Source organism: Apium graveolens, chromosome 5 (assembly GCF_009905375.1).
Source record: "Apium graveolens cultivar Ventura chromosome 5, ASM990537v1, whole genome shotgun sequence".
NCBI classification, from domain to species: Eukaryota; Viridiplantae; Streptophyta; class Magnoliopsida; order Apiales; family Apiaceae; genus Apium; species Apium graveolens.
In genome coordinates this window covers 47681078-47699348 of record NC_133651.1, presented here as the reverse complement: position 1 = coordinate 47699348, position 18271 = coordinate 47681078, and the positions used below count along the sequence as shown (strand labels likewise).

Genomic DNA, 18271 nt, shown 5'->3' with positions numbered 1-18271 from the left:
AAAAAACTTTAGAAAATAACTCATGCCCGGGTTATTATGCTAGTAAATTAATTTATGAGTATAACATGTGATAATTTTTTAATGTCAATATCTCAAGTGCTGACACTCAAAACACAAACTACAAATACCCGAGGTGCATTTTACTCCATAATTTATACCATTCTAATCACTTTTCAAATTCGTACAACTGTCTACTATCTGCGCGTCAAGTACTTTTTCAATGTAGTATGTACTGATTCTTAAACTTTAAAAAGCATATTTATCAATTTCTTGCTTTGTGACTTTTATTCTCGTTCGCTTATAAACTTATAATATTACTTTGCCCGTTTTTAAATAAAATGTGCTTAGTAGTGACAAAGAAGCAAACATTTAAAAAAAATAAACAAAAGAAAACTGGATTAATATTTCACCCGATGTTAAAGTCCTATATTAGAGAGATTACATGATATAACCAACTTTTTCTTTTACATCAAATCAGGAGACCGATCATCCTGACGCTCCCCCATCTTGCATATTGAGTATTCTCTCTCGTATAGTAACAATTCCTGGATAATAACAGATTTTAAGTGATTCAATTGTATAAAGATAAACAATATACTCTAACGAATGAGCTTACACTTTTGACATTAATCTTCACACTGCCACCCCCCCCCCCCCTATACATCTACTCTAGTATTGCTGCTGAATTCAAAATCAAGTTATAATATATGAACAGATAAATACAGTTTTGTATTGCACACAAGTAGTGTACTAAGTATACTGTGCATCCTTAAAGTTCTTCACATTATAAAGCTGATAGGAGCCCGGCGGTAGATGGTCTAATAGAACAATTACAGATGCCTGTTTTCGAGTCAGAAGTGCCCGACAGCTTTAACAAAATTGACTTGTAATCATAATCAGTGAAGTCTAGGAGAAACAAAGTGCATGCACAAATGAAATGTATTCATGCACTAGTAATCAGGTGATGATCAAGTGTAGGAACTAGTTGAAGGAAACATTAGTGTTAAATTTCATTTGTTGACAGGGAAGGATGGCATGGAATGTCAACGAGGTTGGGTTAAAAGGAAAGGATAATAGTGTAAAATGAGGATGAAATTTCTAAAAACATACGAAGATACTTCTGGTGAATGGAAAGAGCAACAGAGCCCACTTTGTTTAGAATGAATAAGGTTAGGAATGTGCAATAATATTTTCAAATAAAAATAAAAATAGTGGATTCCCTTCAGATCACCTCATATGAACTTGACAATTAACAGAAAGTGTGCAAATTATTTATCATCTGATCGCACGAGTATTGTATATTAAACATATATAATCACATGGATAATCTTTACCTGCAACTGCTGCTGACTGAACAAATACAAAAACTTAGTTTCAGGGCATGCCACGAGTTCTATGAACTCATCATGGTCTTTGGGTAAATTTCCAGACTCCATAAGAGAAACAGAAACCTACAAATATGACAAAAGAAAGACAGAAAAAGTGCTCATAGTCTAGTATATTTCTAGGAACTTCTACTCCACAAAATCAGAGAAAACAGGAAATAAACATGACGAATTAATGATTTCAGAATTACTTCTCAGGAAAATCAGCTTACCTGCATACAGCGAAGAATAATTTCGGGAATGCAACACCTGCGACAAAGGCCCCTTACAATGTATGTTGCCGAATCATCCAAAGAACCTTCACTGTTTGAATACCAGGCATCTATTCGAGAGATCTCAATTGTTACTCCAGCTTGAAATCGTACAAGCTCACCTGCAACAAGACATAAGCTATAATTAAAAGGATTTGATTTCAGGTGTAGTAATAGAGTTTACATGGTACATAAGTGTTGGGCCAAGGACATGACCAGAAACCTAAAACTCAACCCACGGTTTGGAGAAAACCATAGAAAGATTGCAATAGCATTCATAAGTCAGCAAACCCATTTGATGATCGAACAACACCACTAATCACTTCTAAATTTGAGTATTCTATGTGATATTACTATTGTAAAAATATGCATACAGTATATGTGTCAATTGGGAAGAGATTCAACCCCGCTTTATAATACCTTTGAAGCCCGATGCAATTACAGTAGCAAGAAGACCACCATCATTGAGTTCATGTGGCCCAAGTCCGTCGCCCTCTGCTGCCAAACAGCGAAGTACAACATTAATGCAGTAACTGTCCTTAGCTGCGATGGTGACATCTACCTGCTCGTAGAATCAAATATAATGTACGTACAAAACAAAGTTAAAATATTAGAGGGGCAGGGATTATATAACCGAAATAGCTAAAGCCTTATATAATATAATTCTACAGAAATACTTGCATAATGTTCTGCGCTATAATTTTTTTATCTTCAAGTTGCAGCATACAACATTTTTTCTTATTGCTAAAATCAATATGAGATATAGCAAGTAAAATATAAAAGAAACATACCATTAATTGGCGATTTAGCACAACTTCCTCACTCACTGATGAGTAAAGGCAGCTCATTAATGTAGTGCACACAGTGGCATCTGGTGACATGCATTCACCCGAAGGCAGACAAAGCATTGCAGTAGCATGTAATTCCAGAAATACAGGTTCAATTGATTCAGATATAAAATCTTCTGCCAGAACTAACCAAGAATTTTCACTACCTGTTACCAGAACCAGGTTAAAAATCTCCCATAATGGTACTACAGAAATCGTGATGATGTACGCAGGACAAATTACCAAATGAAAACGTAATGAAAAAATAAGAGCACAGGTATGCCAATACAAAATCATCACGAATCTATCTAAAAAACTTCACCATAAGGAATGGTAACTCACTTTGTAACAGCTGCAGTGAAGAATCTAATGTTTCTCTGGCTGCTGCAACTGCCCTTTTCTTTTCCTCACTTGATAGTACATGAGAAGCAACTTCAGCATTCTCTAAATCAATCTTTAGCCAATTGCGATAAAATGCATCACATGAGTAGTACTCCCTCTGATCATGACATAAGACACTTATGTTGTAAGAGAAGACAACCTATGATAAAATATATGATGTGCAAAATACATGCTTTTTATAATCTGTTGCATCATACTTCTGTAGCATACCCAGTCATTGAACTCCTTCAAATTTTCAGAAAAATTTGAATTCTCAGAAACATCATAATCCTCAGCAGAATCTGTCAGCTGATTTAAGGGCTCAGCAAGTAAACTAAGCAAGGTATGAGCACCAACAGGCATTGATGGTACCCTCCACATAGACAAAAGAGAAAACTCCCGGAACAAGACATTGCTAGACAACCACAGGTAAATTTAGTGAGCAATTGGTTAAGCACACAGATGCGGAGACAATCCCGCTCCAACATGTAAATAGCTGAATACACATATATATTGATTAACGGAGAAATAATGAGTGGAAAATGATAACATTACGCTACCTGTGCATTAATGCACAAAAAAGAAGCTTGGAACTAACAGTCTTAACATCAGTAATGGTGGACGGTGGCGTAAAGCAGAGCCACTGAATCACCATAGCTTTCTGCTTACTTTGTAACCTATGCTGCTCTGCCACACTAGAAGCCTTTTCATATTTCCCAACTTTTATTTCTCTTGATCTTGATAAAACCCTGATCAGGTGAATAAATGAACCACGATACATTTACGTTTTAAATAGCATTACAGAATTCAGTCCAACAAAAAATCAAAGAGGAAAGTAGAGTCGAAGAGACAACCTTTCAATAATTTCAGTAAAACTGCCCTTTGTTTCATCTTCGTCAGCAAATGGCAAGTACTCTATAGCTGAAAGAAATATATTATATCTGACATGCACACTGTTGCAGGTAAAGAGAACATCATCAGACAAAAACGAATTTAATATATGTGCGGTATATGACAAGACCGTGCAATGATATCCAAAGAAAAGCTATGCCAGTACCGCACTAAGATTCACAAATCATGGAACATAATTTTGTAACAAAATGCACATGCAATACATTTCGGTTTGGAAAATAATACACTTACCATATTAATTGTGATCCAAACTGAAGATGCAGTCAAATTTCTCGACTTTGTTCAAATCCCACATTTTTAGATGATGAAATGTTCAGCTAAATAGATATAATATATTATAGTCATGAGAATGGGCAAATTCAAAACACAAACTTTTACATATTCCAATACTTGTTCTCAAGCAGGCAAGGGATTGTTCAAATGCAATATAATATGCACTTGCCAATTGCAATGTAAGTTGTGTGGTCTCAGTTGAAGGCACATGACAAACTTTTAATATAGCTGTATCTGCTAGGTAATTTTTTAAATCATTGCATTAGGTGACACTCATTTCATGGAGTTCCTTCTATTTTCAACTAATGCTTCAAAAGTATTTACATGGACACATCTACACAAGTACAGGTTATTATTAGTAATATTAACTACAGACATATGTATGTCAACAACCTGCTATGAAACGTGTTTATAAAATTAATAATATGTGTTTTAACTTTGTTCAGTAGAATACGATCCGGTTGCATTTCAATTGAATTGCAGACAATTTATGCGTCTGAAAAGTGACCGGAAATTAAATAAAATTACAGAAGAAAATGATATAGACAGCTGTTAGAAGAAACCTTCCATTCAACCGTAACTCCATCATGTGCACAAACAGATCAATGCAACGATGACGTGCCAGCTGAGAAGCATAGATTCCAACCAACTCCTCGTGTTGTTTTGAAAATAGAAACATTGCATACCTGAAATAGTACTTTGTAATTACGATCAGCATTTGTAAATACGATGCACAGGACTTTGCATTGGAAAGTTTGAACTACTTCAGACAGTTGTTGGAACTAATGCAATCAACCACCCATTAGTTTGGGAACATAATGTAATATTGCCGATTTTATTATCTGTATCATTTGTAATAGAACACTTTTCCTGCATTCCTGCTTAATTATCTGCAGACGTTTGGATGCTAAAATAGGTCTCATACCATTTGATATAATTTATAGGCAACTTCTAAAGAGCTATAACATATACTCCACTGCTAAGTGCTAACAGTAGCAGAGATATGATAATTATAACAGTCCTACTTCCATATCATAAAGCTTGGAGACTTTAATAAGATGTATTTCAGAACAAAACATGCTAACTCCAAAAATAGTGGTGAAGAAAAGGGAACACTTCTAATATTTCAATAAAGCGATCTCTTCTGATCCAACTAAATATCATGGACACAACTCACAAGTATATTGATCCATGACAAAAGGAAACAGGATAATTTACATGTGTATAATGAGGTCACCAAGAGTCATTATTTTCTCTTTAAAAGTATCTGCCATCTCTTCCGCAAGTAAATATCGAAGCACAAGCACTAGATGTGCGCCAAACCTGATCATTTGAGGATCACCGCGAGGCCTGACAAGAGCATCAGAAATTAGGCATAAATTAAGCCTTAGCGGAGCAGAAAGTTTTTTTATTGCAATTAGACTATGAACTGATCAATGGTGAAACCAACAAATTGCAATCTGACAAACCAATAAGTGTAACAGCTAGGATATGGGGGATCTTCAAAAAAGTCAAATAACTATCACTGAATAAACATGATGCACTGCCGAAATCACTGATCAGATGGCAAGAAGTTACGCAAGATGTACCTGAATACATTTTGATCATCTTCAGAAGGTGATATCCACGACCAGATAAGATCCAGAAGCTGTGGTATGTCTCCTAGCATAAGACTCATCTGTTCAGAAGTGTATGGTCAGTTAAACAGTAAACAAAGTTAAAACATTAATCACTAAGTATTTTTTATTTACTTTTAGTCTGGAGTACCACAAGAATCACTATACCCTCCTAAAGTCACATAATAAGGAAATCAACCAGGGTGCTTACAGTATAAAATGTTCTACAACACATGGATCTGATGAAACATAAAACAAGTAACATATTCATTTTCTTAAATGGACGCAATAAGAACAGAACACTTCAATTACTAACCCTATATAACAATCTACAAGATGGTTCCTTTTATAATCACAACAGAATTGTTGTCATGCATGTTCTCTTGAACAGTATTATAAAAAATTTCTCCAAAGAATTTTTCTAATACCTCAATTTGTCTATGCTGCTCTTTGCATCCACGATGAACAGCGTCATGCACCGCATCACTACGAGATGTAGAAAGATTAGAATAAAACCAAATGGTAAGATCACTTAAAAATTGAACCCTAGACCGCAACCGAAAGCTTTCCAATAATGGAGAACATCATTTAGAAATTAAATACTATAAGGAAACTGCAACTCTACCTAGAATGGAGTTTCTGAAGAAGCGCAGAAAGATTTCGCGGTTGCTGATTCAGTACTTGGAGCGGCCAACTTTCTGGTCCAGTTATTGGCTGGGAAACACCAACCTGTTCTCCAGGACTTTTCTCAATTGCATCTTCATAGCTATTAAATTGATTTATAGCACCCGGTTGAAAGCGAGCTAATTCCAAGTCAACCTGGACATGAAACCATGACTTGGCCATCGCCCAGCATGCAGACTGCAAATTGGTTAGGTCCTTGTTAACCAAATTAATTCAATAAAACAATTGGTGTGTCGGAAGTGAAAGATGAAAAAGAAAAACTTGGCTGATGTAATAGATTACCGGAACTCAAATAAAAGCCAGATTGCCTAAGATCTGAGGGAGCTATAAAACAACTTATTACTGTTTACAAAACCTGATCTGGAACAAGGAATTCACTGAATAATATCCATATATCTAATGCTACTATTTAGGAATAAAATTAATTACAATTAATTAAGTATTTTAGTTACATTTAGTTATTAGTAATATTCCAGTAGAATAATACAAGGAATTGTTTCCTTTAATTAATTATGGTAGGGCATATAGATAAGCATTTAGTTTCAAGAAATTACTTGGGTTCCAGTAATGGTTAATATATTTAAAACCATTGTAATCTATTGGAATAGATAATAAGCGGATTTATTATGGGTTTCCTGTGAAGATTGGTTTTATCCCCTTTTACCCCTTTTCCCTACATCATTACCACAAATTTTTAAGCTTGTAATAAATCCGGTGACTAAAATTTTAACTTTTATAGAAAAACGGCTTGGGCTCACACTCAGCATGTTGGTTAAGAACAAGGATAGGTAAAAAAATTCATTCATACTAGACTCCCATAGAATGAGGCTTAGGTACTTCATGGAGAGCCTTAAACGATTTTATGCTGATTAATTTAGTTATTAGTTCAAACCTTAAACTTACTATTACCCCGAACGGAAACTAATAGTTTTCAAGAAGTCTTATCAGAAGATATATGATGGCACCTTCTCTCAACCGATACTTCTGCAGTAAATTACAAATTGTTTCTACCCATTATATGACCATGATTAAAAACCTTCTCATGTTACATTTTAGTTTTCTATTACTCTTAACAAACAATAGACATCTTATAAATAATGCCCATATTGTAGGCTAAATATTCTGGCTTCTAACTTTATTTATTCAACACTAGCTTAATACCCGTGCAAAGCACGGGTTCTTTATTTATGTATTTATTAACTTAATATTTATGTCTTACTTTTTAAAAATTTGTCTATTTAGAATTCTTTCTTTTTGTTAGTGTATTTTTTACAATAATTAGAATAATATGTTAAAAACTCATAACTTACAATTGTTTAGAAGACGAACTATATAAAAGAAGCATGCAGAGATCGACAATTTAACTCAGGAATAATAAAGCATGATATTAAATAATAAACCAAGAATCCAAGACATGATTAGGAACTTTTTCCCAGCTTCATCATGCAAAGAGTTCATACATCACACATTTTTTTTGCAAGCTTAATATCAAAATTCTCCCATTACCCTTTATCAAAGTGTTCGTTAATATATTCGAAACTGATAATTTCAATATTGGAACTTATTTGTCGTTCTTAAATTTTTTCATATTAATATTAGATATTAATAATGTTATGAATAAGAATCGAACCTTAAATCCTTGTTAATATTAAGTTATAAATATAAGATTTTACTGTGTCGGTACTCGGTAGTGAGCATCGAACCCTTGACATTTAGTAGTACTTTAAGATTATCTCTCTTACTCGTATAATATGTAGGATAAAATATAATTTCCCACAAGATCGGAAGGGGAAAAAAGAATTTTTTTTTCAATATTGGAGTATGTGATATAAAATGCAATAAAAATGTAAGTACGCTGATTTAAGGCATGTGAAAATGCAAGACATGTAAATTTCATTTGATTTCTAACTATAAAATGTGAAGCAATCATGTTATCCACCTGATATACAAGGTTTCGTCATTTTTTTGGAGTCAATTTCAAACATTACAAGCTAATAAGTTTATCAAATCACATGCCCTCTCCATCTAAAGTGATATTATTCTAATTCCATGGAAAAATTATAAGAGAATACCTCCCAATCAGTGCAAATAGAAAGAATGCGCTTCAAGTTACTGCATTGGGAAGCATATATCGCTGCTTCATATTTACTGCCCTCTTCCTCTGCAATTTTCTTTCAATTCAAAACAACAGAAAAAACTTTTCCATCAGTTCAGACTCCTGAGACAAACCAATTCTCCTTGCATAATATTACAAAGTTGCAGGTTTAATCTTGCCAAAGTAAGAATGTAGGCACAATCAACAAACAATATATTTTAAAACTATAACTTGATGTATTTAAAATCATCGACCATAAGAAAAAAGAGGCAAGTTCTTAAAAAAGGAACCAGATAGATTGCATTAGATGAGACAAAAAATCCATGAACCACTTTGCAAAATAGAGTAAGCTTTTACCTCTGATGCAACAAAGGAGGCCCATTTCCACAGACGCTGTTGATGACCAATCCCACTTTCCAGCTCAACTGCTTGCAGGCTTCTGTTCTTGCCATTTTTCATCAAAGCTTCAACTGAAGGAAAGTGATCCACTCCTCCAAAAGCACATAAAGTTGCAGCCCTCCATGGCTACTCGACTGAATTAATATTGTGATTTGAAAATTAAAGACTCTACCCTTTCAGAAAGACACTGCATACCTGTCCTGCAGATCGGCAAAGATTGCATGCCTCTTCCAGTCTTCCAGCCCTTAACAGAATCCAAATATCTTCCAAAAGTGATTCATCTTGTTTCTGTGAACAAGATGACATCCAATAGCGACAATTAAGAATGAAGTGAAATTAATAAAATGTAATATGATCCATTAAATTTAGGGTTAAATTTTTTACAGAGTCTTGTGACTTGTGAAAAAACTCAAAACCACAAATAAAGAAGTGTCGCTAGAAGTTTGAAGTCAGGGAGAAGACATGCATTAACATGACAGATATAGAGCAAAAGAACAAAAATATTAGATAATTGTGTAATTTCTCTTCTATTCTATTTTTGTTTCGTATAATAAATTACTTGGGTTTATTTTCCCAAAATTATAGAGCTTAAGCAAACTAGTAGAATCCTATTTATAGGAAATTATGAACTGAACAAGTGACCAAGATTCGTGTAAGAAAATACTCTGTCATCAGGCAGTGGCTGAGCATGTTCCCGTGTTGGAGCATCGAAATCTAAATGATGAATAATCTTTGGATTTGAGGTGCCCTTTTTTAATAAACGTTGAGTATGATGCCAAATCCCTGTACTAGGCAAATGAGTACCAACATGAGAGCCTCGAATCTGCAAAAAACACATCAGAAATTATATGAAACAAATTAATACAGAGGATCAAGGGATAGCCTAGTGGTAAAGGTGTACATATATTAAGGGTTATTTATCAAGTTGACCACTATATACTTATCAAAGTTTCAAATATATCACTGACAAATTCAAGGTCTCAAAGTAGCCACTTTTAAGCAGGTGGAGTCTAAGTGCATGTTTGGCAACGTGTTCATTTTGCTTAAATGGACACAGCCCATTTATAGTAGACCGTTTGGCAAAATTTTGACAACGGTCATATCTTAGCATTTATGCTCAGAAAGAGAAAGTGTGTCCAATGGTACATTGCCATTCTCTGTCCACGTTTGCTTCTTTGTTTTAGTTGGACACCAACTTAACTCTATGTCCTAATTCCTTTCTATTATTATATTCCTTTGTTTTCTAAACTATAACATATAAATAATATCTTTTGATATTATCAATTTATCATTTTTGAATATTTTAACTTTTAAAAAATTTCAAATACTTGTTAATTATTTTTAAATTTTAATTTTGTTATAGTCAAATTGTATAATTTTTTAGCTCGGCTAAATAGTAATATATATTATTTTGTTTTAGGGCCAGACCATTGTTCTGAGCAAACCAAACTAAATCCAACAAATTAAATGTAGTTGTGTTTTTTTATCCCGGATCAATAGTATAATTTTGTTTTAGCCGGGATGTATAGTGTATATTTATATATTAATATCCCGATGTCATTATCCTTATTTTTAAATTTTCTCTTTTGTAATTTGCTTTTTGATTTTGTTTTCTTCCAAAAAATTTAAAACTTATAAGTTATGATTTACCAAACACCTTATCAACTTATAACAAACTTATAAGTAAAATTATCCAAACACCTAAATAAATTATAAGTTACGATATCCATATCACTTATATGACACTTTTCAACTTTAAGTCATAAGTTACATTTTTTAATAAACCCCAAACGGGTCCTAAAAATGGCCACTTTATTATTGGTGGCAAGCTAACAAAATCTTAAATTTACCACCGAAAATCAACAATTTTTCGTGAAAAGTGACCAATTTGAGATCCCGAATTATTCGATGGTAAATATGATATTATGCTAAATATATAGTGGCCAATTTGCTACTTAACCCTAAATATTAAATGTAGCTATCAAATAATGTATGTATGTAAATAATTAAACAACTTTGAAGTATTTTTAGTTACTAAATAGAGGAAAGATAGCGTCCTCGTATGGAAGCTAACATGTAGAGAACATTTTACCCATAGAAATAATTTATTACATTTCTAACCCAAAAAATATATCTACAGTAGTTCTTTAGAAGTAAAACAGTCAGACTAATCCCCAATAAAGTTCCACCTACAACGTGATCACTATTATTTTATATAGAAAAATAACAAAAGAGCTAATTCAACAGTTATTGTCAAGCAATTTTTTGCAAGTCCAAAGTTATCCCGAAGAAAAGACTTGGAACAAATACGCTTGCTACATTTGCTAATTAAGTTACAATGTTACACGTGTTCTCTCTGCAAATTGATTAAGCACTTTTAAATGATTTTATCTTTGTTAAACACTTTAATCTTTGGAGAAAATACTTTTTATTGATTAATTTATTTATAATTGTTCTTCTAAAGAATCAAGCAAGATTGACCAATTCATCTTGCCTTTGGGTCCAAATTCATTAGTTGGACTAAAGTGTCAATGAAGATAAAAAATTAAAGGATTATTGGAAAATTAAATTTTGTCCAAACAATAACCCTAGCAACTGCATATTTGGACATTTATACTAACTAGCTTAAATCCCATGCAATACACGGGTTCCCGTTAATATTTAAAAAGTTTATTTATCCCGTCATATTCTGATTTTTAAAATATTTTTGTAAATATAAAATAATTATAAATTTATAATAAAAACAATAGGATAACTTTAGTAAAATAAGTGGACTCCGTCTAGTGGTTTAATAATTTATTAGTTTAGCGGATATATAACATTATTTATTTTTTTAATAATAGGATACGTTGTGGTCGTAGTTTAGTAGGATAAGTAGACTATATCTAGAAGTGTAACAATTTAGTAGTTTAGCGGAGATATAACACTATTTATTTATTTTCTTTAATAACCAAATTTTGGGAATAACCGTTGAACCAAATTATACCTCATTCCGGTTATTATAATATAGTATGGATTAGTACAAGTACGAAACCAGTTAAACAAATGTATATTCAAATATACAAATATAATATATTGATAAGATAATTATCTTTATATCTCGATATTATCCATTATAATTTTATATACGTACATTATATTGCCTACACTTGCTTATGCACATTTGCACATTAAAACATCCACAAACTTGCTTACGTGTAACTCATTTACAAAGGAAAACTAAAAAAATGATTGCATTGGTATACAAGATGAAAAAGAGCATAGATATCCAAGTACAACACCTGACTTCTTATTCTCTCTTCATTTAGAAAGTGTCACATCACTCATCAAAAAAATGAAGAAACTAATTATCAAAAACAAACATTTTGGCAATTAATGAAACATAGGTAGATGGCATTGCTTATCGTGAATCTAAACTATGCATAGTTACAAACATGAACCTAACTTCAAATGAAGATAAGCTTTAGTAAGAGAAATAGTAATTGGTAGGAAGTCACTGTTACTCACCTCATTATCCAAATCAAGGGCTTTAGCAGCTAAACCTTCAAGCCATTGGATAATTCTGAGGCAATGTTGTGCTGTGTGATCTTCCACAACAAACTGGCAAGCCTCCAAGTGAGATGTCGTTGGTAACTGTCATCAAAAATTAATTTAACTACATAATTTTGTTCTCAATTTCTATATAAATGAAAATATTAGAGGAAAATTATATACAAAACACTGTTTTCTACAGTACAAAAAGGAAACTTAGTGCAAGTGAGGCAGAAAGGAAACATCACCATGACTAGATCATCTGGAAAGTCTTCTCCTGCAAGACAACGCGTTTAAGTTAAGAATTACAAGTATTCTGAAACGTATAAAAAATATTGTGATCAATACAAAAAGGAGAGATGTTTGATCACATGGAGTGGCAACCAACAAGAAAAAAATAAAACAAGCCTGAGGAAGATTGCCAATCAAAATTCTGCCTATAATGAAAAGAAGAAAACGATTGCTGAAAAAGACAGTCAAGAACTGGCAAAATAATTAAAATACTTTGTTAAAGGGAATGACAAGTGATAGTGTAGAACAAATAAAGAAGTCTGCATGTTCTCTTCCCAGTAAAAAGAATTTATAATCATCACATGAGTGCCATACTAGTGAGCCAAGATCTTGAAGACAGATAACAGAGACACATGTATATATCAACTAACTGCGACAACACCCATAAACAATCAACTCAAAAATGAACATGTTAGAATCATTTGCCTTTTCCATAAAGATACCACAGAAGAGACCAGGAAGCAGCCTCGTCTAGTAGAAGGCGAGCCGTTTGCCTCATTAGTTTGTCCTCTACAATCCTTAGTTTGTCACTGCCATACCTACAGAAAAGACATAAAAGGTGTCTCCTCAAACCTCTAGCTACCGACATTACTGCAAACGAATTTGAATATGCAGGAGAGGACCAGTTAAATATGCTTAAGAAGCATCAGGTGGATCATTGGCAAGTAAAATAAGAGAAATGACTCCCGGTAATATAAAAAGATGGCAAGTATACAAACTCGTCCAAGTTATATCAAGTATTGTCACAACACAAAATCTGAATTTCAGAAATATAAATAACAAATAGCTGAACAATTTATGTCATTATTTTCAACAATGACATGGTTAGATCCGGTGTCCTTAACATGTATACGTTTGTTGCATTTATTAATTTTAAACCATTTGGCATCACTACAAGTTTATTGACAATGTTGAGCTTCTAGGCTATTAGTGAAGAAGCTAAAAGAACTATAGTTCTCTCTACTGGCTATTGGGAGGTCTATTTAAAGAAAAACAATGTTAAAATAAATTAATATATACAAGCATCAATGTCAGGACTAGGCAGAACCAATACCGAGATTTATTATTTAGAGAGTACAGTAAGAACCTTATTGACTTCGACACATCACGACATTCTTTCTCCAGTTTCAATATCAAAACTGAGACGGGCATTAATCCTGCAATAAATAAATTCCCAAACCTAAGCCACACCACTATATATGTTTCATGATAGAACGGTAACGGTAAAGAGGAAAAGACAAAGACATTTTTGTGCAAAGAAATATTTAATACTGATCACTAGTACAGCCAACACGACTATCTCCTAAACAAACATGAATTCTTGATCAGCTCATCAGCAACAAAACTTCAATAACTATAATAAGGCTAAGTTTAGAGTCTGGGCCCTGAGACTGATACATTGCATATATTGATCTCTTCAAATATTACTATAATAAGGCTGAACTCTTCAACTATAACAAGCTATTCGCCAAAATTTTACTTAAAAATTGTTCCTAATAATAGATCAAATCCTTGGGGAAAATAATGGAAGCAAGTTCTCTACTTTTCTATAAGTTTGTATGCAATGTTGAGTTGACAGCTAATAGACCAGGCCAAATCAATCTGTAAGTAACAATTTCCAACCCAACTCAACAACCTTTTTTCAGCCAAGGTAGAAGCATGCCGATCTGAATATTGTCAATATAACAACGGATATCAACAAACTGAAGCACACAAGTACACTGCATGCATTATCATTATTATCTCAAATTGTTTAAGTAGGTTTATTTCATTATTAGTTGCTTGCTGTTCTCTGCAACTCCGTGTAGTTTAAAAATTCAATAAGAAGCGGCGTGCACTTTGACATTTGTTACTGCCTACATTTCTCCTACAAACAGTATTAATATAGACTGATTTATTTAGAAAAGGCGTAAAGCTTAAACATCTAAATACTTGAAAATTAATCAAACACCTTGCAGAGTAGAATCCAAAAGCTGAGCAAATAAAGTGAATGTCGCATCTCCACTATACGACAAGTCATCATCCTCTTTTTTGCATAATTTGAGGGAATGATTGCCAAGATGAAGAATCGAATCAGAAGCAGCATCAATCTCGCTATCAATCGAAGATCTCCTCTTAAAAGCAGACGGCGTCTTCACAGCATTTCCTTGAGAATGGACAGCAGCATCAAAACTATCAAGCTCTTCTTTAATATTTTCGATAATAAGCGAAGAATTGGACCTGATTTCGCTAGATTTTGAAGGTAAGTGTCTTTTTCTGCATTGAATTAATTTCCGCAATTATTAGAAACTGAAAGTTTTCTAAAAAATTAGGGTTACATTACGATAATTGTATGTATGAATGAAAAAAATAGGGGGAAATTAAAAGACAGAAGAGGAAGGGATAGCATACATACCCGTAGCGACGAAAACGCTCTCTGATAGCGATATCTTCCGGGTCAATCATATCAATCTCCATTTTTGTTACCTTCTGATTCGAAACGCAAGCTGCTTAAACCCTAGTTTAGTTGGGGATTTTAACTTTAAGTAGTTCCAGACACCGGAGCGGGAAAGCCCTTTTTACTTGGTTATTAAAAATAAAAAATAATTAGTATTTGGGTATTCGGTCAAAAATATCATTTTCCTCGGGGCAAGATTACACCAGCTTTAATGATAACAAAAATTAAAAAACATCTATAGTTTTTAATGAAATAATATATAGTTAATAAAATTTGGCCATTAAATTTATTTGTATTTTTATAAATCATAAAAATAAATATTTGTTGTTGGTCAGATTCGAAATTGGGACCTTATTTGTTGCTTTTTAAATATAAAGAAAATATTAAGATTTGTAATTGACCGGATTCGAACATGTGAAATATGCATTCGTTTAGTATTTGAATTTGACGGTCATGATCATTTGATTGAAAAGATCCGATTATCATGATTAAAATGATAACCTGAACAACCAAAATCCAAAATAACACATTTTGATTATTATAGTTTAGCATAAAAGATTCTTATAGATTAATAAATAATTAGTTATAATACTTTTGCCTCGCTACACATTTTTAAATACTTTTTTCTTTTCGTTACTGTAATTCATAGTTGAATCTTTCTTCTTCTCCTTCTTTTGAAGAAAAAACAAAAATTTATTAAAATATTAAAACTTAGTTGTAACAAACCTCTGAAAACTCTCTCGACTACAATCTGACTATTAAACAAAAAACAAGCTAAATCAATAACCATTTTTTCAGGTCTCTTAAAATATAGATATTCTAAAAAAATTGATTCCAAAAAGTATTATAATGACATTTCGGGCAATCCAACCTACACCAGTTGTGAAACTAGTAGCATCCCAATTGACTTTCACATAAATGTCATTTGTAACTCTATTTTCAGAAATATCAGTTACATCAATTGATATTGGAGGAACACATAACCCTAAAAATATGAAAAGTAATTTGCTGAGTTATTACGACCTTGTTTCATCTATTACATCCAAGTTTAAATTTGAAGAGAAATAGAAAACTTTATGCTTATTCATTTCTTGTAACGTGTTCCCGGAGTTTTTTAAAGAAGAAAAAATAATGAAACAGCATGTTGTGCCTGTATTGACTAAAGCACGGATCTGTCTTGTTGCTCAAGTGGAGTGGCAACAAAGAAAAAAAATTGTAAATAAGGTTAAATATAGGTTAATTTCCTTGCAAAACTTTTTCCCAAAAGTGAGATTATTTGGAGAGAAAAGTGCATTCCATGAATAACTATATTAAATAATTTAACATATTTTTACTTACATTAATTTTTTCAAAAACTTTTCAAACCTTGATTCCGTTGAATTAGCAAAATTTCCATTAAATTTATCTATCTCATCCAATTTTTCAAATTTTTCAAGTGTTTTCTAAGCAATTGGTCCATAAGCATAATAAAAATCTGAAAAATAAATAACATGATGAACAGTGTCTGTGAAAAGTACATATTCACATTGATTTTTTTGTTTTTATTTTTTACAAACTCCTCGATCTCCCGACAATTTAGAAATTGAAGGAAAAATCTTGACTCTTAAAACCAAATTGATAGTGGTGTTCGCGGTATGTTGCGGTTTGGGTTAAAATCGAAACCAAACCGCGTGTGCGGTTTCACCAAATTCTCAAACCGCAACTGCACCGGGTAAATAATAAACCGCGTAAACACCACCACAAAAATGCGGTGCGGTGCCGTTTAAGAAAATAATAAAATTTATTAAGAAATTAATTTATTTTAGTATTTGAAAATATTTGAATCTGGAACTAATTATATATCATCTATAAATAACCTATAAATATATATATATAACTTAAAATTTATTTTTTTGATATATATATATATAAGTTCTAATTTTAGCCACACAATTTTTAAACTACTTTTAATCTAAATCGTTCATTTTTAACATTTATTCCCACTTTTCATCAACCTTTTTTCCCTCATCCACTTTTTCTTCCTCCCTTCTCAGAGACCAACCTCCGACCAACACCAATAATTTCCCAACACCGTAGCCGACCTCCTTCCTTCGCCCTATCTCTCTCTCTCCATCGCTCTCTCTCGCTATATCCTCCCTCTCTTCTTCAACCAAATCAGACGTGTTTTAGTATATATGCCAATGGTTTCGTCATCATCTCACTCAATTTCTATAATTTCATATATGTTCATCATCAACACAACTATCAACACAACTTGTCGTTGGTGTTTTTTTTAGGTTTTTATGCTTTTTTGTTATTTTTTTGAGATTTTGGATTTTAGTTATTTTTGTAAGTAAGGTAGGATGTGTATATTGAAGATGATGGTGGTTTGGCCGTAGTGATGGAGGCGGAAAAATGTGGTGATTACTGGAGGCGGTACATTAATTTGGTGACTTTCATTTAAATTCGGTGATTTTTAGATATGATATGAAGTGGTGAATATATAGGTGGTTCCTGATGGTGTTGTGAAGGTGTAGTGATGTGTAGGTGATGATGGCGGCGACAGAAAGATAATTATTAATGATAGTTGCGGTGATTTTTATTTGACCACGATGATTTCTGTTAAGTTCGGGTGATTTTGCTACAATTTTGGTGATGTATAAGTGGTGAGTGAGGGTTGTTAGGAATGTGTTGTAGACTTGATGATATGTTATAAAACACCTTAGTAGATTTAATTAAGTGTAATTGTAGCTCTCAACGGATAATTTTATTAGTCATCCGTTGAGAGAGTAGCATATGTTTAAATAAGTTTTGGTAGCACATTTCTGCATATTGTAAAACCTTAGAGAACTATAAGTTGTAGGATACTCTAAGTCATGTTGACTTCTAGATTGATATGCAAGATAGGTTGGCTAATTGTAAATATTGGATGTTTTGTAATCTTGTATATAAGTGAAATAGAGTTAATTGCCATGAAGATACTTTTAACGGATGTTCCACAAGGTTTCAACGGATGATCAACTAGAGTTTCAACGGATGATTAACCAGACTCTCAACGGATGATCCAACAAAGTCTCAACGGATGATCCAACAAAGTCTCAACGGATGATCCAACAGAGTTTCAACGGATGATCAAATTCAAAAAGCAGTTGATAGTGACTTGACAGTCACATAGGTTGATTATATGCAAATGGAACGTGGCGGCCTATT

At 32.8% G+C, this 18271-nt stretch overlaps 1 protein-coding gene across 1 annotated transcript; it reads right to left on the bottom strand.

Moving 5' to 3' along the window:
• Window positions 1-374: 374 nt before the first annotated feature.
• On the bottom strand, window positions 375-15198 carry LOC141723969 (nuclear pore complex protein NUP107). Its single transcript, XM_074525941.1, has 24 exons — window positions 15041-15198; window positions 14597-14901; window positions 13733-13802; window positions 13072-13184; window positions 12603-12631; window positions 12331-12456; window positions 9488-9646; window positions 9019-9111; window positions 8782-8949; window positions 8402-8500; window positions 6271-6506; window positions 6074-6131; window positions 5619-5707; window positions 5248-5379; window positions 4593-4715; window positions 3699-3797; window positions 3405-3593; window positions 3076-3259; window positions 2806-2962; window positions 2428-2630; window positions 2057-2198; window positions 1598-1758; window positions 1335-1451; window positions 375-545 (listed from the first exon to the last, which is right to left on the bottom strand). Exons 1-24 carry the CDS (start codon window positions 15100-15102, stop codon window positions 465-467), a joined length of 3195 nt encoding a protein of 1064 aa, XP_074382042.1. The 5' UTR covers window positions 15103-15198; the 3' UTR covers window positions 375-464.
• Between the last annotated feature and the right edge of the window lie 3073 nt (window positions 15199-18271).

Coding starts and splice junctions, on each gene's coding strand:
- LOC141723969 (XM_074525941.1), bottom strand. CDS start 15,102: ATGGAGATTGATATGATTGACCCGGAAGATATCGCTATCAGAGAGCGT. Junction 14,902..15,040: donor GAGCGTTTTCGTCGCTACGG/GTATGTATGCTA, acceptor AATTCAATGCAG/AAAAAGACACTTACCTTCAA. Junction 9,112..9,487: donor AGCCACTGCCTGATGACAGA/GTATTTTCTTAC, acceptor TCTTGTTCACAG/AAACAAGATGAATCACTTTT.